Source organism: Choloepus didactylus, chromosome 7, assembly GCF_015220235.1.
Source record: "Choloepus didactylus isolate mChoDid1 chromosome 7, mChoDid1.pri, whole genome shotgun sequence".
Classification (NCBI taxonomy): domain Eukaryota; kingdom Metazoa; phylum Chordata; class Mammalia; order Pilosa; family Megalonychidae; genus Choloepus; species Choloepus didactylus.
Genome location: NC_051313.1, coordinates 89,843,651 through 89,869,313, shown reverse-complemented (window position 1 = coordinate 89,869,313; position 25,663 = coordinate 89,843,651). Strand labels below are relative to the sequence as shown.

General features: G+C 35.1%; 1 protein-coding gene across 1 annotated transcript in view; it reads right to left on the bottom strand.

The window, feature by feature from the left end:
• The window catches only part of EYS (eyes shut homolog), a 1,792,869-nt gene that overhangs the window by 680,584 nt on the left and 1,086,622 nt on the right, over window positions 1–25,663 (bottom strand). Inside the window, 1 exon segment of the mRNA XM_037844664.1 lies at window positions 3,262–3,454. Coding sequence (XP_037700592.1) covers window positions 3,262–3,454 — 193 coding nt within the window.

Below are 25,663 nucleotides of genomic sequence, written 5' to 3'. Positions count from 1 at the left end.
ACATGACTATTCTTTCTTAGAGAGAGGGTTTTTATGGTCTTCATCAGATCTACAAGAGATCTGTAATGTACCTCGTGTTAAAAAACACTGTTCCATAGTGTTTCATAACTCCAACATACCTTGTTGTAATATCTAAGTTGATATATCTAAATCTCCCTCTATGTACTCCAAAGATAAATATAATTATATATATATTATTTTTTTGTGTGTTTTTGGCCATTGCAAAATGTCCCTTTCCTTTACAAAATTATCTACTGCAAGTTGATTTGAAGAAATCACAACATTGAGATTTTTAGAAAGAAACAGACCAACATACACATTTCCTGGAAATAAGTTGTATAACATTTGGCTATATATTCCTCTCAAGCCATATGTAACTAAGTAAAAGGTGGTGATAATTCATTGAATTCTTCCTCTGTGCCCAGAACACAAAGAAATTTCCCGGAGAGTAAATTTCATTCTTGTGACAGAATGGATAAAACTTCAGCTGCTTCTCATTATAACATTCTTAGATCAACATTGTTAACTAAGATAGTTAAGCTATTTTAGTTAAAATGACAATGTCCAGACCAAATGTTGTGGTGGGTGGAATCTCCTCATTTTGTTCAAATATATCAGAAAATATAGTTTCAATTCTATATTTTCTTCAGAGCTTTCAAAGTTGGATAATATGTTAGCACATCCTTTATATGGAATATTTAATAGGCTGTTTTATTAATTTTACTGGAATTGTATTCTATTTTATTATAAATAGCTCCCATATAGTATATATAAAAATAATAGATACTGTTTATAGAGGGATTACTCTATGTCATGGATTTTTAAAAGCACTTTACAGGTGTCAGCTTATTGTTCCCTAATAAAACAAAACAAAACAAAAAGCTATGAAGTAGGTGGCATCCTTTCATTACTTCCATTATTCATAGGCAAAAATTGAGATTAATTGATTGCTCCCCCAGCTTGGGAGGTACAGTGATTTGTGATACAGGTAATAAGTAAGGTGGCTGGAATTTGAATCCAAAAGAGGACTTCTTGCCTCCTATTTATGAGGAAGAATGAATGAAATCTTTTTTAAAAAGTTAAGTTTGATATATTAAACTTTCCTAAAACCTGAATTTCCTAAAAAAGCATTTAAAAACAATGCTGCATTTCTAGATTTTAAACCGGTCTTACATTATGATCACTCTAAAAGTTCAACCATAAATTTTCTATTTGTGAAAGTTATTTTGTAGATGCATCACCCATCTGATTACACTTTTAAAAATAATTAAGAAATTAGATCATGGTCTCAGTAATCACAGTAGAAGAAAGGAAATCTTAAAATCGTGAAGGTAGAGGAACCCAGAGATTCCCTGTGAATCCTTCCTGGGAAGCTGGAATCATTCCAGGAAAGCAGCTGCTAAATCAACGGCCATGACTGAGTGTCTTAACACTCTGAATGTGGCCATTGCTTAATATTACATGTGCAGTGTAATTTCTTACATTTGGTCACCATATTTTTGCTATTTCTTGTAAGACTGCTGGAGATTTCTGGACTTCATTGAGAAAAAAAAATATCTTAGAGCAAGGAACAGCAAACTTTTTCTTAAAATGTCAGATGGTAAAAATTTTAGGCTTGTGATCCTAGGGCCAAAACTGCATATACTATGTAGGCACTTATACACTCATTTACTATGTAACCATTTAAAAATGCAAACACCATTCTTACCTCAAGGGTGTTAAAGACCAACCAACCAAACAAACAAACAGGAAAACAGATGGGTGACTGAACTGATTTCTCCTTTGGGCCATAGTTGGCCAACCCCTTCTTCAGAGTTTTGGCTTTACTATGTGCAAGCTCTGTGGCCGTTTATAAGTCTTCTGACTTTCCTCAGTCTCAGATTCTTCATTGCAGTAATGAGAACAATGATGATCTATTAAAGTTAACTCTTAGTTCTAATGTTTGATAATTCCTTATAGTATTCTATTCATTATAAATTCCCTTGTCTTGCCTCAGTTTCACCTGTTCTTGTTATCATCTGAAATCAGTTGGAAGCCATGAGGAGTTTAAAGTGTATCTTATTTACTGTTGAATCCTCAGAACCTACCATAGTTCCTAGTGATAGATATCTGCTCAATAAATGAATAAACAAATATGTGAATGAATAAAAATACTACAGCTGTTACTACTCTGCTACATCTTGCTAACATTTATTTGTGTCAGGAATTGTGCTAAGTGCTGTATATGTGTTATATTATTAAGAAAGATAAACAAATGAAAAAAATCAAACTAGTAGAACTTAAGCTTATTTAAATTACAAGGTATAACTCAGACTTGCATGGAAATTCAGAGTGTATATTTAATCATATGTTAAAAAAAAGAGAGAATATCCAAAAACCCAATTATCATGTTTCACATAATGGACTGTACTAAATCATCTTTTGCAGTAATGATTGGGATGAATTCCTTAAACTGAATATTTAGAATAGCATGTGAGGGGGCATTTTGAGACAGAATGATATTGGGTGAAGAACTTACTCTTTAGAATCAGAATTGCCTTCAAAATTTAGATTTTTTTTTTGGCTATGCAATCTTACAATTTTAAAAGATGGTTGTAATAAAGGCTACCAAGTATTATATAAGCAATATCAAATTTTTAATCTTATAATCCCTTTACACTTAAAAAATTATTGAGAACCCTAAAGAGTTTTTGTTTATTAGGTTATATCTATAAATATTTAAAATATTAGAAAATTAAATAAAAATTTTTAAAGCACAAAAATACATAAGCACATATTACATGAGAGATAAAAAGATGACATCATCACCCATCACACAGTCTCTGTAAAATTACACTACACTCAGGAGAAAATGAGAGTGAAAATGGAAACTAACATCTTAGTATTATGGTGAAAATAGTTTTTCTTTTAAGGACTCTCTGAATGGATCTGAGGTTCCCTCAGAGTTTCCAGATCACATCTCTCATTATAGTTATAGAATGGTAGCCATTATTATCATTGGGAAATTGGGAAACTGGTCAGTGTAAAATGGAAGAATAGTTGAAAATGTGTAGAGAAGAATGAAATGATAGCAATTAAAAGTACATATGTTTTGATATGTAAACATTGGTCATGAAAAAAACTACACAAAGAAAACAAAGGATAGCCTGGTAGTATGTGTAAAAATATGTATTTAAAATTTAAGTTTATTTTGGCAAAAACCACTAAAGAATCAGAAAAACTTAAAATTTCCTTTAAATCAAGTGAACTTAATGACTTAGCGTCAAAGTGCCATTTTCAATAAATAATTGAACAAAAAAAAATCCATCTACTGAATTTGAGTCTTGCTTGATACAGAGCAGAAATCCATAGGAGTTGGAGGTCTGAAATTCCAGGGAGATGTTATTTTGTGGCTTTAAAAGCACATTTTGAAATTCTAGATTGGGATCTCCATAACAACGAACATAACTGAAATCTGTGGAGTTCAGAAAGAGAATACAATTTAGGTTGGAACTGAACGCTTAATACTTGGGTTTTGCATTATTAACATTAGAAGATGCTTTCTGAAAATGACTCAAAAGTAACACTTTTCTGCCTGTTTGTAGCACAAGGGCCTATTTCCTGTGGAATAGCCACAGTGTTTGTGATCTAATTTCTATGTATTTGGGGGATTCATGATAAAATCTCAGTGGAAGATGATTAACCTCCAATATTGTTTTAACTTGGATTTTATGTAACAAGTCAACAGAAACAGTAAAATTTTCTAATTATGTCTTTATTTGCAGTTTATATAAAATATTGGTGCAAAATAATCATGCTACTATTGTTAATCTGACTTTGGGTGGCTTGTGAGGGGCTGAGAGACATTAATGGGAAGCAAAAGAACTAATCATTGTCACCCTTGGCGTCAGCACTATATTATTTGTGCTTCTAAACAAACATTTCTTTCTCTCTTTTGCCCTTGGAAAGATATTATTGTAAATTAGCCAAAATTTATCAAGTAAAATTTTAAGACATTTTGAGCAAAATTCACTGGCAACTTAATGTCTTAAATGTATAAGTATATAATTAATGAAATCCAGCTAGCTAATTTCACTGCATAAGTTGTTAATTACTTACATTGTAATAAGTTATTTTTGTTTGATAAATTCTTGGTCAATTGTTGTTGGTTGATGATAATCCTGTAACAATGGATTTGAATATCTCCTTTCTCTCACTTCTGCTCCTCCTCTGACATACATGCACAGACACACAAAATTTCCCATCATTAAAACTTGAAATTGTTTAATATTTTATAATTAATAGAATATTATTAATGAATCTATGTATGTTTTAGTTTGCTGCCCATCATAGGATACCGTTTTTTTATCTGTACTTTAAAACTTTAAGAGTTTACATCCTACATGTGAAATTTTCAACGAAGCTTTAGAAATTCTCATTTTGCTAAATCCTCAAATTTGTAAAAAAAAATTCCAAAGAAATAATCAGCTAAACCTCAAACATTTATTTCCTTTTAACTAGAAAAAATGAAGGTTCCAAATATTGCCAGAGAACATTTGTGCTTTGTAGACATAAAAACGTGAATATACTTTTTTAATCAAGGAATTCATTAGTGAAGTATGGCTCAAAGATTCAGAATATTAACAATGTGCTTTTAATTTTGATAAATTAATTGTTTTAGTTGTCATGTGAAATAGACAGATATTAATTCATTGCAGAGTTTGAATGGTGAGGTTGAAAGCATAGTACAATAGAATTTCACACAAGATTGAACTGTTTGAAAAGGCTTCAACCATTTATCTGAAGGAATTGGGAATGGAGACAAACATTCATTTGATTTAAAATTCAAAATGTGAAAAAACATAAAATGTCTTTAGGCAAAAGTCTAACATTACAACATAAGTATACCCAGTATTGGTGAAATAAATTAACTATTATTTATATATTTTAAACCCTTTAGAAATAAATTTATTTGCAATTGACAATAGCTAACTCACACACTCTGTAATTTTATTATTTTAAGGTATGCATTAAGAGATTTGATTTTTAAAGAACTAAGAATGCTGTTATCATGTAAATGGTGCTCTGTATAAAATCTCACACATGTGTTCAAGTGTAAGCTACATGAGGGCAAGAGTCATGTTTGTTTCTTTGACCACTCTATCCCAGGTGCTCAGCACAGTATCTGATTTTGTTAAGCATGCGCAAGTACTTAATGCATCTTATTGAAAATATGATTGCTTATGTTTAAATGTGCTTGGGAAATTATGTTTTTTATGTTTGGATTTAAAAAAATGAAGAAAAATATGTCACATAGAGTGTTTGACCTTATCTGTGGTGTTTTCTATTCAAATAAGTAAATCAGATTTTATATCCTACCTCTCTTAGTTACAATCTTAATCAGATAAAAAGGGTTGTGATCAGAAGTACATACTAGTTTTGTGCGGAAAAACATTAACATGGAGACTATTTCTAGTAATGGTGGGCTGGAGTAAGATAATAATTACATGCATTTTTTTTTCATTATCTAGAATTTAATAATAAATCCCTGCCTTTCAGTTTTCATCTTTTTAAATAGAAGAATCCTTACCTAAATTGTAAGCCCTCACATAATAATTATGCCTCTGAATGAGCTTGTGTGCTTTTTGTACAAATAGCCATAAAGCCCAATTCCAAGTAGATTCAGCAGTAAGGAAATTTAATGGCTCAAGAAAAAAGAAGTTCAAGAATTGAGTGGGCTTTGAGATGGATGTGTGCATATGTCACAGCTCAACCGGCTCCTCAAAAAAGACTTAGATTCACTCTCTGTCTGCTCTGCTCTGCTCCTCAAAAGGTGGGCTTTAATCTGAGACTTGGTACTCTCCTGACACTAATATGGTGGCCAGTGGCAGTTTAAGCAACACACTCTTCATTCACATCCAGCCACCTAGTTTCCCATACCTCTTTCGTAAAAGGGAGGAAGAAGTTTCCCAAGTGATGAGTGAAACTTTCCTAGCAGATAACTGCGGGAATTGGGTCCACAATGAAGCCTTCAGTTGGAACTGAGACGGGTGAGCTCTTGCTGACCCCTGTGGGGATGCATGGGTGGTTTAACAAAATTGACATTCTGTTGGAAGCAATACTTCAAGATCTGATCCCAGTATTTCCCCAGATTCATGTCCTTTTTTCCTGGATAATATCTGACTACCAGATTTTAAGACTCAAGGTACTCAATTACATGTCCAAGTTAGAGACCTTAATTTCATCTCAAGCTTTCTGGCTCTGTTTCTCCTCCTGAGAGGCAGCACATGCCTTCATTTCTAGCAGCACATATTAAATTTTAGGATGAATTTAGGCACCAAAAACATACTGGAAATTTGGTTGTTTTTGACAGATGAGCAGTTGCCGTTTTTTTTTTTTTTTAACAGCTAAATATTTAAATTTCCTGTTAATACTAAACCAAATCACTCCCATTATGTGAGGATAAAGAAACAAACAAACAAAAAAAATGTTTTGAGAGAAAAATCAGTAGTCAATAACCCTGCCTTCCCTTATGCCAAGAAGTATTTTAAATAGAATAATAGTCTAAATATATTTTAGAAGAAATGAAAAATAGGGATGCTGACATGCACACACATATGTGTGTGTATACTTTTGATAATAAAACAAACAAAACAAAACTAATAAGTATAATATTCAAATTTCCTTGCTAAGTTATGACTAATTACTCCAACATCATGTTATCCTTTCAATAAGAAAGCCCATAAAGAATTTAAAGAATTCTTAGCTTAAGCCACTTTTCGATTTCTTGGTTACCAGATCACAATAAACAGTTTAAAGAATAGTGTCTTTTTTAAAAGTTAGTGTTCTATATATAAGATTAAACGTGAAAGTTGGACTCTCATGAGAGAATAAGTGAATATAAAGCTTTCCTACAATTTTGATAGTTTGATATTTTTATGACTCTGGATAGTTTATGTAAATGGCATATATGATTTAGCCCTATTCTATTAGGTTATTATCAGTATCAGTGTAATCCATGAATGACCATAGAAATGAGAGCAATTATGTTTTGATCTCTTGGGTATTTATCACTAGCTAAATGTTAAGAAATATTTTACAGCTAACATAAAGAATGGCCCTATCTATTTCATGAGTCTTGAAAGTACTATCTAGGAAATAATAGTGGGAAATAGTGGACATTTGTGATATATATGTAGTGTTTTTTTCTGGTAAATTAAATACTAATTTGAGAGAAAGACTATATAAAACATATAAAAATAATTCATGTTCAAAGGTTTACTAGACTGTTGATTAAGAAACTTGCATCATGGTCTTGCTTGTACTAGTAATCAGATCAGCAACAACATATTAGCTGCAAAAACTATCTGTGACTAGAGTCTCTTCATTATGTTAATTCTAGAAAGAGGAGATTGGATTTTATCATTACAATATACTCTCCATGCTCAAAATTAATACTTTTTACTTCAAAGTTCTAAAAATTGTGTCTAATTCACCTTAAAATCCAACTTTATAATTCTCCTCAATTAACTTGATATCTATTAATAAATTAGGAAAAGGAAGAAAATTAGCACTTACTCACTCTGTACTGTGCCAGATTTTGCAAGATGCTTTACTCTTGCTTCTTGAAATGCTGCTTTCTTTTCCCTACTAATTTAAAAATTTATGCCTTCTGAAAACTTGTTTTGAGGGAACTAAGACTATTTCAAAATAAATTATGATCTATTTATTTCTTTTATAGTTTTGCACAGATTGGTTCAGGGACTGTAAGTCAATGGCATAATTTAAAAAACAATCCTTAATGGCATAATGCAAAAAAAAATTACAAAGCCATCAACAATACTGAAATTAAAAGCCAGGCAACACAGTTTAAGATTTGCAGAAACTCCTGAGTGTAGCCAAATATAATGTATAATAAATGTAAGCTGTAGAGATAGATTTTAAGAAAATAGATGATTGTTAAGAAAACCAGGAAACACCAGTCAAGTAGTGGAAGAATTTTTTTTTTTTTTTCTGAAAGCCATCAACAATCTTTTTGAAAGGACACTCTATATCTATGACCATAATAGTTCTCTTTCACCAGCAAAATGGAGGTAGATTATCAAGGAAATTCCTTTAATAGCAGCTTGCAAGAATGGGGAGTAACATTCTAAAATACAAATTAAATCACGCTATTTCTCTGTTTAAAAACAATTGATGCTGCCATGTGCCTACAACAGAATTGCTTAGTATTCACTCTTTGTAGATTCTTTGCAACCCCTCCTTTTCTTCTTATTCGTTTCAACATAGAGTATCAATTATTCCAGGATAATTTACAGAGCAGTTATCCTTCATTGCTGATCTGCATTACCAGTTCCGTTTTACACCATTTGTTTATACATGTGTATATACATATGTTTCCATATATACTTACCGATGTTTGGCACCACTGTCTTAATCCAATGGACAGATTGTCAATCCTGAGCCAATAAAGCACTGGCTTTATTAATGTGACTTCATGATAAGTCTCGATATCGGATAGGGAAAATCAACATTATTGTTTTGTGTCCACAGAATTGTGCTGCCTGTTCTTACCCTGTGGCCTTTGATATAAATATTGGAATCAGTTACATATATAAAAGTCCTGTAAAAGGACATAATAATTCTTATTAAAATTGAATGGAAAGCCATTGCTTTTACAAGAAAAAAGTATAAATACTTGCTATCATTGTGATATTTTATCTTCCTATACATGGACAAGATATGTGTCTCCATTTTCACTGGGGTATATTAACCATTTTAATACAGTTTTATAATTTTCTTCATAAGGGTAGTGTGCATATTTTCTTAGGTTAATTTCTAGAAATATGATAAATTTGTTGCTATTTTAGTGTTTTTTTGCAAAATTATATATTTAACTAATTTGGTGGTACATAGAAAGAGAATTGACTATTGTATATTGAGCAACCTTCTTGAACTCTCTTATTTTTAATAATACTATATCATCTGTGAGTAATGAGATTTTTGTTTTTTTTCCAATTCTTAAAATATCTCATTAACTTATTACATCACCTAAGACTCTCAGAAATAAAACATTGAACTGACGTAATGAAAGTGGGAATCTTTTTCTCAATTTGATTTTATAAGGAAGACTTTCAAGTTTTCATCTTTGGGCATCATGTTTTGCTATTCTTTTTTAAGTCATACTCTTTAGCTGGTGAAGAAAGCTTCCTCCTAATTTTCTGGAAATTTTTATCAGGGCTTGATATTAAATTTTTTTTTTCACTTATTTAGATGACTATATTGTGAATAACTTCGATACTCTAATATTAAACCAGTACTTTATCACAGAAATAAGCCCAACTTTTTAAAGATGTGTACATATATGCATTTGATTTGCAAGAATTCATGTTTTTGATATTTGCATTTATGCTGATGACTGAGATAACCTTTGGATTTTAATTTTTCATCATTCCTTTTCTGATTTTCATACTTACTTAGCCTCATTTAATAAATTGGGCTATGCAGATTTCCTTTTTCTATTCTTTGGAGTGGTTGTACTTACACATCATCCAAATTCTGCATAAAACTATAACAATGGGAACTGTATAATATTCTAAAATAACTACAAAATATTTCAGTTAATATATTGAGCATTGATTAGAAAACAGAATGTTATAATAGAAAATTACTGGCTTGCTGGGAGACTTGGTTTTAGTTTTAATTGGACCATTTAATCTGTGCTACCTTAGGAACTCACTTCACTTCTCTATCTCCCCAGTTTTATTCATACAGTCAAGGTTGTGCCTATTATGAACTGGTAATCACAACAGGTTTAATGGGTTTCATTATGCTCTTTACCACTTTCCTTTCTTGGGACCTTGGAGAAATCTTTTAATCTCGGGAGCCTCTCAGTTTCTTCAACAATACAATGGCAAAAATAGTAGCAATGCTGTTCTGTTACAATTTATGTGAGGTTTCTAGGTAACAGAATTTTCCCCAGGTTGTATTTGAGGAATTTAACATTCTCTTGACAAATAAAGTTTCTGCATAAAAAAATAAAAAAAAAAAAGTTGCTACAGGCATGCACTGTAAATTTTTCTGAGTCATTTAAAAAGGTATGAAGTACATTAAGCAGATCTGGGTAGAGTTTCACAAAATGCATTTTACAAATTGAGTACTGATTGTCTGAACTGGTGGATGTGGCAATGGTGAAACACCACTTTTTCAAGAGCTGTCTCTTGATTAATCCTTTTGGAAGTCCAGCAACTTGTAGATGTCTTACATTTGTCTTGGTTGTCTGGTATTTGGAGAAGCATAAAATTTAATTCAAGTAATAAACCTTCATAACATTTATACCTAAACAGAAGAACGCTAATGGAAGGGATAATTATCTAAAACATAATAAAAACAAACAAATAAAACTTAGAGTAAAGATAGCAAGACCCCCAGCTTTTACGTCATCTCTTAGTGTCCTAGAAGGTCAGAGAGCCCTAAGAATTTCAAGGTGGTGTGTAATGACTTCTGTGAGATCCAGAAGGACCCTAGATTCCTATTGTTATTAGTATTAGTATTAGTATTAGTAGCTCAGTTTTTTTACCTTCTTTACCAACAGGAATAATATATTTGAATAAAATGAAGTCAAAGCTGAAATTTTTATTAATAATGATAATCCATATTACATTTTCACTCACAAGGCACTTTTGCATCTAATTGAACTAGCATCTCATATGAGGAGGTTTGTAAGGCCAATGTTCTTATGATCCCTATTTTTTTATACCAAGAAACTGAGGCTTGGGGTGGGTAACTAGATCAAAGTTATAGGCATTAGAAATGAGTCTCTTTCATCAAAACACATATTCTTTAATACCAGTTTTATTCTGTAAAAACAGGCTGCTTAGCAAATATTTTAAAACATGCTGCCTTTGCAATTCTTTAAAAATATACTTATTTGTAATGGATCCAGCGTGGAGGCTTGTATTGAGTTCCACATTAAATAAGGAGGGTAAAGATTAATATCAGTGAATGTGCAAACATTGCCCTGCTTACCAAAGGATTTCAAAATGTTTTATAAGCCAGTTTTTGAGTATTGATTTTTTTTCCAGTATAATTTATAGTAATTATTAAGCACTTAGCCAGTTTACAATAAACATTTAATTAATAACGATATTCTGAAATTGTTATGTTTAATCTTCAAGATGACGTGTGCTCTTTTTCTTCTACCTCCTTTTCTTGCGTAAGGTTGAGGCACATTATAGAAGACACACTACTGGAGGATTTCACAGGTAGACTGGAAATCCACCCGCAATTTAAAACATCATTTGCATGAGGAAAATGCATTCCCATATAGAAATGAGAATGCAACTGCACTGGGGAAACCTTTATTACCTCCTGAAAACATTCATCCCCTCGGCCAACTAGTTTACAAAGAAAATAAAACTAGAAGGTTTTTCTGTTGCTTCAGGGCTCTAGCAGTCTCCTGAATGAACATGGAATGAGCTTTTTGTTTTGCTGTTGAGAAGTCCTGGTATTTGTTTATTCTTAAGATTTTGACAGACTCAATGATCTCCTTTGAAAATTAGTAATAACACAGCACACAAAAATTTATGTTGAATGAGTAACTTTACTTATATGTCATGTCAAGGTATATCATCATAGTCGATTCTATGGGACAAAAAAACTGGATAAAAATTAAGTAGTCATGTCAATTTATATATTCATCCAAAGCCATCAGATTTAGACATACTGTTTACCCAAAATACATTTGAGAATAAAAGTAACACTTTAACCAGATCTAGACTAATTGCTGATGTGTGTTATTAATTTCTAGTAAAATAAAATACAAATGCTACTACCAGTACTATTCTTTGTGCAATATCACCAAAGACCTGCCTCAATATATTATTTTATAATTAATAACAACTAGAAACCCCCCTTCCTCATTTTCCAGATAGGCTGCTGCTTATCTGAAATAACATTTTAAGAGTAGAATATTTTCCCTATGCTTAAAAAATTTGAAGTTAATTCTTTAATCATATATGATGAAATGGAATAATATATCATCACATTTATTCACATTGTCTTTTTTCAGATACTTTATTTTACAATTTCTCATCTTATTTCAATAGTAGGAATAATGCTTAATTGTCCCCTATCAAACTCTCTTGGTGATTATCAGCTTTAATTCTTTACAGTGCTCAAACTCTACTAATAGTTAAGACTTGAAATAGAGGAGTTAACAGTAATTATATATTCTTCAACTTAGTCCTAGCAGTCAGCTTTTAATTAAATGTAATTGTCAACTCTTCACCTATCTTTCAAAGTTGTTAGAGGTTCAAGATTGCTTTCTTCTGTCAACCAGCAGCTGGCCACAAGGAAGAGTACAAAAGAAAATGTCTTATGTTTCTCCAAAGTGTGAGATAGAGATACATAGATAAAAGGGAGATTATGCACATAAAAATGTACAGATCATATAATTTTATGCATAATGGGGTGTTAATAATAAATTAAACCTAAAGCTTAAGGATTTTCAAACACAAGTTATTTTAAAATTTTCAATTTATTTCCACTACACTATATATATAGACTTTTAAAAAATACTTTAATTTTTACTTATAAACATTGATTTAGGAAAAGACTATATATATATATTTTCTATAACAGCATCACAACAGCAACAACAATAATAATAGATGCTACTTAATAATTTGCTCTCTGCTAGGTATTGTACTAGGCAATTAATATGCATTATTTTCTCAGAGCCTCAAATAAACCCTACAGGGGTAGATACTATTATTATATTCTAGAGATAAAGACACAGGCATAGAAAGATTGAATAATTTGTCCAGGACACAAAATTGGAAAAGTGGCAAGGTGTGTAAGACTTGAGGTCTAGGCTTTCTAACTCCATAAGATTCTGACTCTTATTTTTTAATAAGGTTTTTTTTTTTTTTTTCTTCAGAAAATTGATTTTTTCTTTTAACATATAGCCTATTAGTAAACATAATTTAATGTTAGGGTTTCAAGGTTGTGTGTATGATTGTAAAGTGTCAATTCCACAGTAATTTCTCTAGTGAGGTTGATCTTCATCACTGATAACCAACCTTACCATATACTAGTCCCAAATACACAACTTATTTGATCCCTGCAGCAGGCTTTAATGTGTCCACTGATGGGAGCAGTTCTTGTATGTGAACATTCTTCTGCAGGTGTGACAGGTTGGGGGGATTTATTTTGAGAATGGCTACAAAGAAATCCTATTAGCCACCATCACATGAGTAAGCCCTTCACTGATCTGAAAGGCCATCATTAAAATAAGGCCAGACATCAACCACAGATGTCATGTGTCTTTACTTACTTGCACCATTTGGACTTTGAAAAAGCTACCTCCAGTCATTTTTCATCATGAGAGTGCAGGAGCTAGGGTTCACAAGACCAAACAGTGACTGACATTCACAGCAGTGAGCTTATTAGCCAGGGAGGTCAGGATTAAAAAGGGAGAGTAGCTGGGGTTAATAAATGGTAACCCTCCTGGCAATAGCGTTAATGGGAGTTTGAAGAATGAGCACATTAAATACAAATTTCGTTTTCTTTTGACACATTTTTAAAATCTTGTACTCATTTCTTTATACTCCAATGGCCCTGGAAATTCCAGGAGCCTAACAAATACAAATTCATGTTACTGAAAGAAATTCTGGTCAAGAACAATAATTCTAATAGTAGGAACATTGGATCTGGATTCATAAACCTGGTTTGAATTGGGAATTCATTACTAAATAGTTGTATAAATTTGGGACACAGCAGGACCTCTTTGGTAAGTTTTGAATTAATTAGACCAGATATTTCGAAAGTTGATTTTATTTTTATTTTAGAGAAAATGATTTGTAACTCATAATAATGAATAAGAGATCTAGGCTGTCTTTTCCTTTACAAAACAAAGTAATTAAATTTTCATTCCAGGAACTTGCTGATATTTTCCATAATTTATCTATATTGTGTCTTTAAAATATGGCCTTTATTAGAATGCCTCAAAAATTAGTAAGTGCATTCATGTTTCCATTTTTCTTAGTATTTAAAAAAGAAACCTCTGTTTCACAATTTTATTGAGGGCTAATTTCATACTGTAACTTCTAATACATCCTTTACAAATGAAAGTTGTTCACGATATGCGGTATTAATTTAATTTAATTTAATTTGGATGGCATAATGCTTCGAAAATAAAATGCAATGCACAGTGGGAAACAGAAGACATGAAGTTATTGAGAAACTATCTTATGAAGACTTGTAGCCTCTTGTCATTTGGATGTCCTTGTACATCTCAGTGGGCTTAGTGGGTTATGCAGGATAACCTGACATATTAAGGTTAAAAATTAGTCTGATTTCATTCAAGGACTGCTGGATATGTCAGCACAAAGATGGTTTGGTGAAAAATGTATCAACCCTAAAATATTTGACTAGTGGGATTTTTATGTCACTTTCACTCATACTTCCAGTTGTCTAGTACTGCCTGCATTCCCTGAGGCTTTTGTGGATTCTGTACCATAAATCACCACGCTTCTCCATATCACCTAGTGCCATTCTGAGTTTCCAAATTCTTGCTTCTGCTATGTATGTTATCATTTGCCCAATTGCTTTTCAGTTTCCAAAATTTTATGACTCTTTTTTCTTTTACTGTTGTCTTTGGGCTAGTATGTCTATACCTTTCAAAAATTATTTTACTCATTTTTCATGGAATTTTAGGAGGAAGCACAGGTAAATATACATGATTAATTAATCATCGTTAACTGGAATGCTAATTTTTGTTCATCTTTCATTTAGAAATACTATCAGAATTCTTTTCTACATTCCAACAGAATTGCATCTAATTATGGCTAGCTCTCAGCTTGGGTCACATCCAAAATATGTGTGAACTCTGCCTCCAACCTGCCTTCCCTCCATCAGCATTATACTGCAGTTTCAACCTTTGATTTGTTGAAACTGTATGTTTATCAAGAGATTCTAGACCTGTAGAATCTGCACTCTTTATTTGGCAGCATTTTATTTCATGCCATATTTTACTACTTTTTATATACATCTACAAATATTGCCTAAACCATTGCTGCCTACAGATTGATCTTTACTTTACATAATCTTTTGCCTTGGAGTAAGAGTTTTTAATGCAAGTCATCAAATAATATTTTACACTCAACAGTAGATCTCAGATATACCAGGTAATATGAATTTTCAATTTTTGAAAATTATGTGAATGTGGATATTATGCAATCAGATGCATGATTTTGTGAATAATATAGAAGTATACATAGAAAATAGTTTGGTTCACTGTGTAAGAAGCATCTCTCTAGATTTAGCTCAGAATAAGATCAGAGATCCCCACTATTTTTAGATATTTGCTAATACTAACAAGAAAGTGCAATTATTAAATCATCAGTTTCCATTTTCTTGAAATGCTCTGAAAGAATATAGGACTATACATGTCTAACAGCATCTGCTGCTGAAAACAGCCACATATGTTAGCTAAAATATTTTATTAAACATTTTAAGTGCACTTCCTAGCTGACAAGTAGGATCTCGAAAGTAAAACTTGATACAGAATTTGGAACCCAGACAAAAGGAAGCTAAATGAACTGTACTCCTGATGGCTGACCTTGTATGCTGAACTCTGGAGACATTGTGCTGCTGTTTTGATGCGTAAAATTGGGCACAGGATAAAGAACAGTTTAGGATTCATTCAAATGTGGGATTCAAATAGGAAATCCTCACTTAAAGTTGGACTCCAATTGTCTTTTGCAGCCTGGCAAAATACCATACAATGGGTTGGCTTAAAACAAGAAATTATTTGGCTTCACAGTTTCAGAGGCTGGAAAGTTTGCCTTCTCCCGGCATTGGTAGCATTCTGGCTAGCTGGAAATCCTTGGCCATCCTGGCTTTGTCTTCCCCTGACTCTGCCAGTTATGTTAATGTCTGGCATCTGGCTCCTCCTCATGTCTTTCTCTCACAATGTCTGAATTTCTTCTGCTTATAATGGATGACAGTTATCTGTATTATGGCCCAGCCTCATTCAATTGGGCCACATCTTGACTAAAAATAACATCTTCAAGATATCCTATTTACAATGGGTTCACAGCCACAAGAATGTGGATGAAGATTAAGAACATGTCTAAATTACGGCACATAATTTGATCTATCACAGTCCATACTCTGAATGCCAAAAAGATATGTTCTTCCCACATGCAAAATGCATTTACCTCACCACAACATCCTAAAAGGCTTCAACTATTGCAGTGACAACTTTATGTACAAAAGTTTCATCAAAATCAGTTATAGGTGTGGTCCACCCTGGAATAAAATTACTCTTTGTATGATGGACTTGTGAAACCTAGAAAACAAGTTATCTCCTTCCAAAACACAATGCTGAGACAGACATAGGACTGACATTTCCATTCTAGAAGGAAGAATTTGAAGGAAAGTGGGGGTTACATGTCCCAAGCAAGTATAAAGTCCAACAGGGAATATTCTAGTGTATTTCAAGGTCTAAGAGAAATCTGTGGACTGATGCTTTGTCCTTTGGGCTTGCTAAGTGGTAGCCCCACCTTTCCAAGTGCTTCTCAGCAGCTATGCTTACCCCAAATCCTGGGGTCTGGGTGCCATCCTCTCCAAGCACTGTAGTGGCATATTGGCTCTGTCCCAAAACTGGTGTGTACACTTCACCCTCTCCAAGCAAAGGAGTGGTAGCCAAACTACGAACACCTGGACATTCAATGTGTTATCTCTAAGCTTTGCAGTGGTAATCAAATTCTCCCTGAATATCAGGGTGGCAAGCCCACCTCCTCCAAGCACCCGGAAAGATGGCGTGACCCCCAAAGCACAGGGGTGGACCCACTCTTTCCACACACGTCTTGTCCTGAGGAGATCTCTTTAGTCTAGATCTCTGCTTCCATGGTTCTGCCCTTGAAGTAATTTTCCTTCAATTCATCCTGTCTGTGTCTTATAGTAGAGGCTGAGACTGCTTCTGTTCATACGAATTTCACAGAAATCTTGTCAGCTATGTTATGCAGTTCAAAAGGGTCCAAATCATCAAACAAAAGGACTTTCCACTGATCCTTTCTGGATAACTGCATTTTCAATATTGACTTCCACCGAAATGGTTGACTGGATCTATATTCAGTCACACCCTTTACAGCAAAGGGTTATTCAGTTAAACCCTCACATGGAGCCTTGTTCTCTGGGAACTCACTTCCAAGATCCTCAGAGATGATCCTGAGAGAGCTGGGTTTTTTGCCCTAGTCTCAGAGCACATTATCTAGATAGGCTCAGAATTTTCCAAATCATCAATGGCTGGTTTCTTTGTGTTTACGAGTTCAATTCTCAACTTAGCCCTTCCCTCTTGCATTTTACTATAAGCTGCAAGAAGCCGCCAGTTTGCACCTTCCACACTTATCTTGGATATCTCCTCGGCTAAATATCTGACTTTATCACTTACAATTTCAACTTTCAATCCAACACTAGGACATAATTCAGCCAAGTTCTCTGCTACCTTATAACAAAGATCACCTTTCCTCCAGTTTCCAATAACACATCCATCATTTCCTTCTAAGGCCTCATCAGGCGTAGCTTTAATGTCCATATTTCTGCCAATAGTCTCTTTAAAGCATTCTAGGTTTTCTCTGCTAAGCACCTCAAAATTCTTCCAGCCTCTACCCATTATCCAATTCCAAAGCTATTTCCACATTTTTAGGTATTTGTAATAGCAGTACTCTATTTCTGTGTACCAAATATGGTTATTCTGCTGTCACTGCCTTATCAATATTCTGCTTAGAAGAGATGAGGAAGTGCCTTCTAAGTGTCACATCCTCCAATTATCTGAGACCACTCTTGACTTGGCCCATTATAGATTGATATATTTCAGAAGTCAATGTGGGGGATGTGTGGTGGTGACAGGGGAAGCCAACAGAAAAACTAACAGAATTAGATTTGTTTCAATAGATTTAGGATGATTATTAAGCCAACTGTTTCCTCCTTATCTTGACCTGGGAAGACCATATTTTGCCACAGTTAGAAACTCATCAAACTCAGATTGTGCTTAATTCTAGGAAATGACAAGTATAAATTTGTCTGTTTACCAGTCAAGTTAATGAAAAATTTGGCAAATTATGTAGATAACTGATCTATAAAATTAGGAAAAAGAGTATTAGATGAATTAGAAGAATCTAAATGTTATATATATACATATCAAAAATAGAGACAAAATCTTTTTCAAATACCAATCCCACATCTGATGTCTATTTTTATAAAGAGTACTTTACTGAGTTTAAATGAAATGTAATACAAAGGAGTTAAAGTAAGAAATAGTTCAAAGTTGCTACGATTTCAATGCAGCAATTTTGTCAATATTGGTCTATCCAAGGTTTATATGTCATAGTGACATCTTAGAATATTCACACACATACTATCCCTTAGTTGTAAAGCTTTTATTTAACACTTATCCTTTTGTGAAGGGACTCAAGTAACAACAATTTGATACATCATACAAGATGAAGGAGTATATTTTGTATGAATTAATTTGAGTTAAAAATGTAATATTCAGTCCACAATTTTGCCTTAAGAAAATACTAATTTTGAGCCTTGGTTTTCTTACTATTTATTTTGATGAAAAAAAAATCATCATGGTAGTTACTATCATGCATTTATTTTATTAGACAATTTGTAGTTGCTGGACAACAAAAGGAGATTTAGAAGAAAACTGGAAGTTTCTAAAAAAAAAAGGAAGATGCAACTGTAATTTAATAAAATTCTAGGTATATTTACTTTATTGAAACTTTATGTATTTTTGAGGGATTATGAGTTGAAATATAAAAGTTCAGGTTTTGTCAGTAACCATTGTTCCATGATTTTTCTTGGGTTAAAATAGTAAATTTAGTGGCATATTTATTTTATAGCATATCTTAATGTGAAATATTTACCCAGTGCTATAGCTCATAAAATACTATCAGTAAATACTCTAATATGAAAAATAGAAACAATGATATTCATATGCTTAAGCCAGTCTGTTGTCAATATTTGTTTCTCAACTGATGCATTTGAATACTAATGAATAAAAATTTGCTAATATGACCTTTTTAGAATTCATGATTATGGAGACTGCATAGAGATCCTAATGTGATGTATGAGTAAATTCTAGGAAATCAAAATATAATTATAGGGGATGCATTGTAACAAAAATAAACCATCATTAGAGGACGAAGTGCCTATTTTCACATTTTAAAAAAATGTTTGAATTAACTTTTGATAAAGATCAGAACTATAGTAAACTATTTATTATGTAATCAATACTACAAATGGACCATGACAGAATAAAAAAGGCCTTTCAGACTTCCACTTTAGGACTGGTGGATCACCAGCCAGAATGGGTTCCGTATAGAACATGACAATCTGCTTCAACCTTTTCAGTTAAGACAGTTGACTCCCTGTGGCAACACGACTTAATTTTGGTTTCAGGAAACCTTTGTGCTGGAAAGATAAGATAATAAACTTCACTTTACTTTTTGCTTCAGAAAATGTTTATAGACAAATTTTTCAGAAACAATGATCTTGTTAGATATCTTGCTTATGAAGCAACAGTTTTCTTTTCAAGATTTGCTTCAAAATCTTTTCTTAATTGTGTCCATTAATCTTAAACCATTATATCTTCAGTTTTGTCCACTTACAATCAGATCCTCACTTTGAAAGACCCTCTCCTTCAACCGTTTGAGCCCAGCCTGCCCATAGCCCTGTAAATAATCTCACTTCTAACTTCCCCTTCCGAAACACTGCTAAGATACTGCCAAAAGGGTGTTCTCTGCATTTAGTTATGCTGAACTTTGTTTTGTTTATTAGCAGACTTTCTGCTAAAATTTTGGAGACTTCTGCAAATGATTTCCTAATTCGGTTGACCAAGGTTAGCATAAATCCTAAATGTGTCTTATTGTTAAAGTATAAAGAAAATGCACATATGTGGTACTATGAGAGTAAGAAACAAACAGCAAACATATTCTCATTCTGTCACTCAATCTCACTTTATTTTTCTTTTATTCATGAAAATCATTGCTTAGAATCATACAATGAATACAGGAGAAACTTTAAGTCCTTAGAAGTTTATTAGTATTCTAGAAGCTTGTTAAGTTAATTATAAATTTGCACACTCCACGATGACAGGAACCACAGATCAAAACTATTTTCACTTCCTGCTATTAATATTGATGGTCATGGTTAATTACCAGTTTCATCAGAATTAATTTGATGTGTGAAGTTTTTGTATATAGACTGTTTAGATAAACCTGCATTAGAAGCGAAAGCATTTGTTAAGAGGTGGCATTATAAGCATTCAAAAATGACAAAACAGTATAGTGATTAAACAATATAGGCTTTGTAATCAGAAATCCTAGGTTCTATTTAGTACCTGTGAGGCTTTGGGCAATTTACTGAAACTTCAGTTTCTTCAGCTACAAAATACAGTGGTATTTGTGTTGCCCTAATTGTCCTTCTCCTAACTCTTTTTGTGGACTTCATGCTCTTTGGTCACAATAAAGGGCAGGGAATGCATTAAGGACAATGAAATAGCACCGTTACTTGCAAGACAAGTTGTTTCTCCTGGGGTCTCTTGCTGTGAGGCAATGGCCAAAAGGAAAAAAAGGATAGAAATCATGGCTTTCTATGGTATATAGACTGTTTAGATAAACCTGCATTAGAAGCAGAAAGCATTTGTTAAGAGGTGGCATTATAAGCATGCAAAAATGACAAAACAGTATAGTGATTAAACCGTTTTGTCAAATATTTTCCAGTTTTTCTTTTAAACTATGATCAAATCAACAGAATAACATCAAGTTTCAATTACCCAAGACAGTTTTGTGTTCACAAATCATTACGAATCTTTCCCAATGTTTCCTTTAATCTGTCAACTTTTCTCATGCTGTTATCTACTGTCTAAACCTAATATATTATAGCCCTCCAACAAGCTAAGTTTTTCTGTTCCTCAATACACCTGACAAATAGGATGAATTTCATAGGTTGCTCTGAATATTAAATGAGAAGAAATATACTCTGAGTATTTAACACAGTCTCTGGCACATAGTTAGCATTCAATACTAGGCAGCAATTATCACTGTGATTGGTTTTAGGTCCAGTTCTGCCATCTCCTAATCCTGCTGTTTTAAGCAAGGGACTTAAACCTCCTAAATTTTAATATATACTTCTTTAAAATGGGAATAGTAAACACCATCCTCAGTTGTTTGCAAAATCTTTGTGTCAAATACTTTATTTTTCTGATTTTTAATATATATTTGAAGGAGAGAACCTAAGATGGCAGCTAGGTGAGACAGGGCAAAAAAACACCTCCATGAAAGATACTAGATAAAAACCAGAAAGTGACTGTGCCGGTTTGAGTGTATTGTGTCCCCCAAATGCCATTATCTTTGTGGTTTTGTGTGGGGCAGGCATTTTGGTGATGGTTGGATTTGCTTGGAATGTGCCCCACCCAGCTGTGGGCAATGATTCTGATGAGATGTTCTCATGGAGGCGTGGCCCCACCCATTCGGGGTGGGCCTTGATCGGTGGAGCTACATAAATGAGCTGACTCCGGGGGGAAAAAGAGAGTGCAGCTGGGAGTGATGTTTTGAAGAGAAGCAAGCTTGCTAGAGAGGAGCGTCCTGGGAGAAAGCTGTTTTGAGGCTGGAGCTTTGGAGCAGACGCCAGCTGCCTTCCCAGCTACAGGAGGTTTTCCAGATGCCATTGGCCATCCTCCGGTGAGGGTACCCGATTGCTGATGTGTTACCTTGGACGCTTTGTGGCCTTAAGACTGTAATTGTGTAGTGAAATAAACCCCCGTTTTATAAAGGCCTATCCATCTCTGGTGTTTTGCATTCTGCAGCATTAGCAAACTAGGACAGATTTTGGTACCAGAGAAGTGGGGTGCTTTTGCTGCTGAGTTTGCAAATACCAAACATGCTGGAATGGCTTTTTAAATGGATAAGGGGAAGACTCTGGAGGAATTGTGAGGAGCTTGATAGAAAAGGCCTAAACTGCTTTAAAGAGACTGTTTGTGGAAATATGGACTCTAAAGATACTTCGGATGAGGCCTTGAACAGAGATGATCAATGTGTTGTTGTGAACTGGAAGAAAGGTGATCCTTGTTTTAAAGTGGCAGAGAATTTGGCAAAATTGAGTCCTGGTATCAGATGGAAGGAAGAATTTAAAAGTGACAAACTGGAATACTTAGCTGAGGAGATCTCCAGACTACCTGTGGAGGATATATCCTGGCTTCTCCTTGCAACTTATAGTAAAATGTGAGCAGAGAGAGATAAACTTAGAACTGAACTCTTGGGTTCCAAGAAACCAGAAACTGATGGCTTGGAAAATTACAGGCTTCCAGGGGGTGGAATCCCAGAAGCTACAGCCCAACGTGAGGATGGAACCAAACATGGAACCCAGCCGCCATTTCAGTACAAGCCAAGATTGGAAAAGGAGTTAAGCAGAAAGGATTTGTGGAAAATCCTATTGTCTGATGGCTTTGACCCCTGCATGCTTCATGCAAAGCCAACAGAATTTTTGCGAGATCTTTATATACGGAGCCATTGCCGGTCTGGACTGGAGGAGACAGACAAGGAAAAAATTAAAGGAAAAATCTCTTCAAAGACAGAGCCATGGAGGTTGAGGTCTGGAGTCAAGAGGTCTAGGGCTGAGAGAGTGGAGCAGCCCACATGCATGGAAAGGGTGAGTTTGCCCTGGAGGTCGAGGGCGGGCTTTCTGCCTCGATGCTCTGGAAGAGTTTTGCCACCTCAGGTCCCAAAGAGGGTGGAGCACATTTCCAGGGAATTGGGGAGAGCCTGGCTGCCACCACACTGTTTTGAAGGGGTTGAGCATGTGACCCGGAGATGGAAGGGAATCCGGGAGCTGCCCCGATGTTTGAGGAGGGTGGGGCCGAGAAGGTGGTCTCCCCAATGTGTGGAAATTTTGGAGCACTCACCTAAGTGTTTGGAGAGGAATGGGCTGCCGAAAAGGCCCTTGGGAAGGGTTAGGCTCCCACTCTCTCAAGCCCTAAGGATGCAACATTGTTCTGTAAATGACTTTCAGACTTTGAAATCTAATGGACTTTGTCCTGTGGGTTTTAGGAACTGTTTTGCTCCTGTTAACCCTGTTTTCCTTAGTGTTTCTCCTTATGGCAATGGAAATGTTCATCCTATGAATGTCTCTCCTTTGTATATTGGAAGCACATAACTTGTTCTAGGTTCACAGATCCACAGCTAGAGGGGAATTATGCCTTAGAACTGACCAAGCCTAAACTGATTTTGATGGGATTTTGTACTTAACTTTTGTTACTGAAATGATTTAAGTTTTTGTGATATTGTGATGGAATGAATATATTTTGTATTTGGAAAGATAATGTCATTTTGGGGTTCAGGGGGTGGAATGTGCCGTTTTGAGTGTATTGTGTCCCCCAAATGCCATTATCTTTGTGGTTTTGTGTGGGGCAGGCGTTTTGGTGATGGTTGGATTTGCTTGGAATGTGCCCCACCCAGCTGTGGGCAATGATTCTGATGAGATGTTCTCATGGAGGCGTGGTCCCACCCATTCGGGGTGGGCCTTGATTGGTGGAGCTACATAAATGAGCTGACTCGGGGGGGAAAAAGAGAGTGCAGCTGGGAGTGATGTTTTGAAGAGAAGCAAGCTTGCTAGAGAGGAACGTCCTGGGAGAAAGCTGTTTTGAGGCCGGAGCTTTGGAGCAGACGCCAGCTGCCTTCCCAGCTACAGGAGGTTTTCCAGATGCCATTGGCCATCCTCCGGTGAGGGTACCCAATTGCTGATGTGTTACCTTGGACGCTTTGTGGCCTTAAGACTGTAATTGTGTAGTGAAATAAACCCCCATTTTATAAAGGCCTATCCATCTCTGGTGTTTTGCATTCTGCAGCATTAGCAAACTAGGACAGTGACCCAGAACACCAGTGTCAGCGATGCACCAGCTGAACAAGGTCTGCTAAAACCACAGGGACCGTGTAATTGGTGAAACCGGGAGTCTGCGTTCTGAAATGAGTGAGTAAGCTGGCTGAAAGCCCTGTGGCCACACTGTAGTGTGGGGAAACTGGGGGTTGACATTTGAAGACAGACTATTTCTTTTTAAAAACAAACAAACAAAAAAACTGAGGAGTGGCTGCAGTTATGACAGTGAGAACCACGCAGGGAAGCACGACAGGAGCAGGCTATGCCAACCTCTTGGTATCTGGTGTGGAGGACAGATCATTGCTGATTCCCTCAGGGCCAGGGGGACAGAGGAGAGAGCCAAAAAGAGAAAGAAATTGCACTGCTCACAGCCGGCTCCCTGGCAGGCTGGAGATAGTCCCGCCCAGGGCCGTACCCACAGCCCAGAGCCACAGAGCTGGGAAGGCAGAGCTGTGCGAAAAAGGGGGGGGGGTGAGACGCCTCACTCAGCCATCTTTGCACAAGGCTGGGAGCACCCCTACATGGCCCAGCAGCCCGGGGCTTCCCTTGAGGGATGGCGCGCACTTGTGACTTAGCACAGCGTTCCCTCAGCAGAGGTCCTGGAAGATCATTGCTGAGAAAGGGGGCCCACTCGGAAAACCCAGGATGCTATGTCAATGCCAGTGACTTGTGAGTCAGCGGCAGAGAAAATCTGGGGCAAAACTGAAATGAAGGCTTAGACTCCTGCAACACACTTGAATCTCCGGGAACACCTAGGAGGTTTGATTATTAAAGCTGCCCTGCCTCCCTAACCACCCAGTCACACATCCCACAAGTTGTATTTTTTACAACTTGAAAGAACCCTATCAAGCGAAGCAAATGCCAAGAGGCCAAAGACAACAGAAAATCTTAAAGCATATGACAAAACCAGATGATATGGAGAACCTAATCCCAAACACCCAAATCAAAATATCAGAAGACACACAGTACTCGGTGCAATTAATCAAAGGATTACAATCAAAGAATGAGAGCATGGCACAGGATATAAAGGACATGAAGAAGAACATGGCACAGGATATAAAGGACATAAAGAAGACCCAAGAAGAGCATAAAGAAGAAATTGCAAGAGTAAATAAAAAAATAGAAGATCTTATGGAAATAAAAGAAACTGTTGGCCAAATTAAAAAGACTCTGGATACTCATAATACAAGATTAGAGGAAAGTGAACAATGACTCACTGTCCTAGAGGACCACAGAACAGAAAATGAAAGAACGAAAGAAAGAATGGAGAAAAAAATTGAAAAAAATCGAAATGGATCTCAGGGATACGATAGGTAAAATAAAACGTCCAAATTTAAGACTCATTGGTGTCCCAGAAGGGGAAGAGAAGGGTAAAGTTCTACAAAGAGGATTCAAAGAAACTGTTGGGGAAAACTTTCCAAACCTTCTACACAATATAAATACAGAAAGCATAAATGCCCAGTGAACTCCAAATAGAATAAATCCAAATAAACCCACTCCAAGACATATTCTGATCAGACTCTCAAATACTGAAGAGAAGGAGCAAGTTCTGAAAGCAGCAAGAGAAAAGCAATTCACCACATACAAAGGAAACAACATAAGACTAAGTAGTGACTACTCAGCAGCCCTGTGGAGGCGAGAAGGCAGTGGCATGACATATTTAAAATTCTGAGAGAGAAAAATTTCCAGTCAAGAATACTTTATCCAGCAAAACTCTCCTTCAAATTTGAGGGAGAGC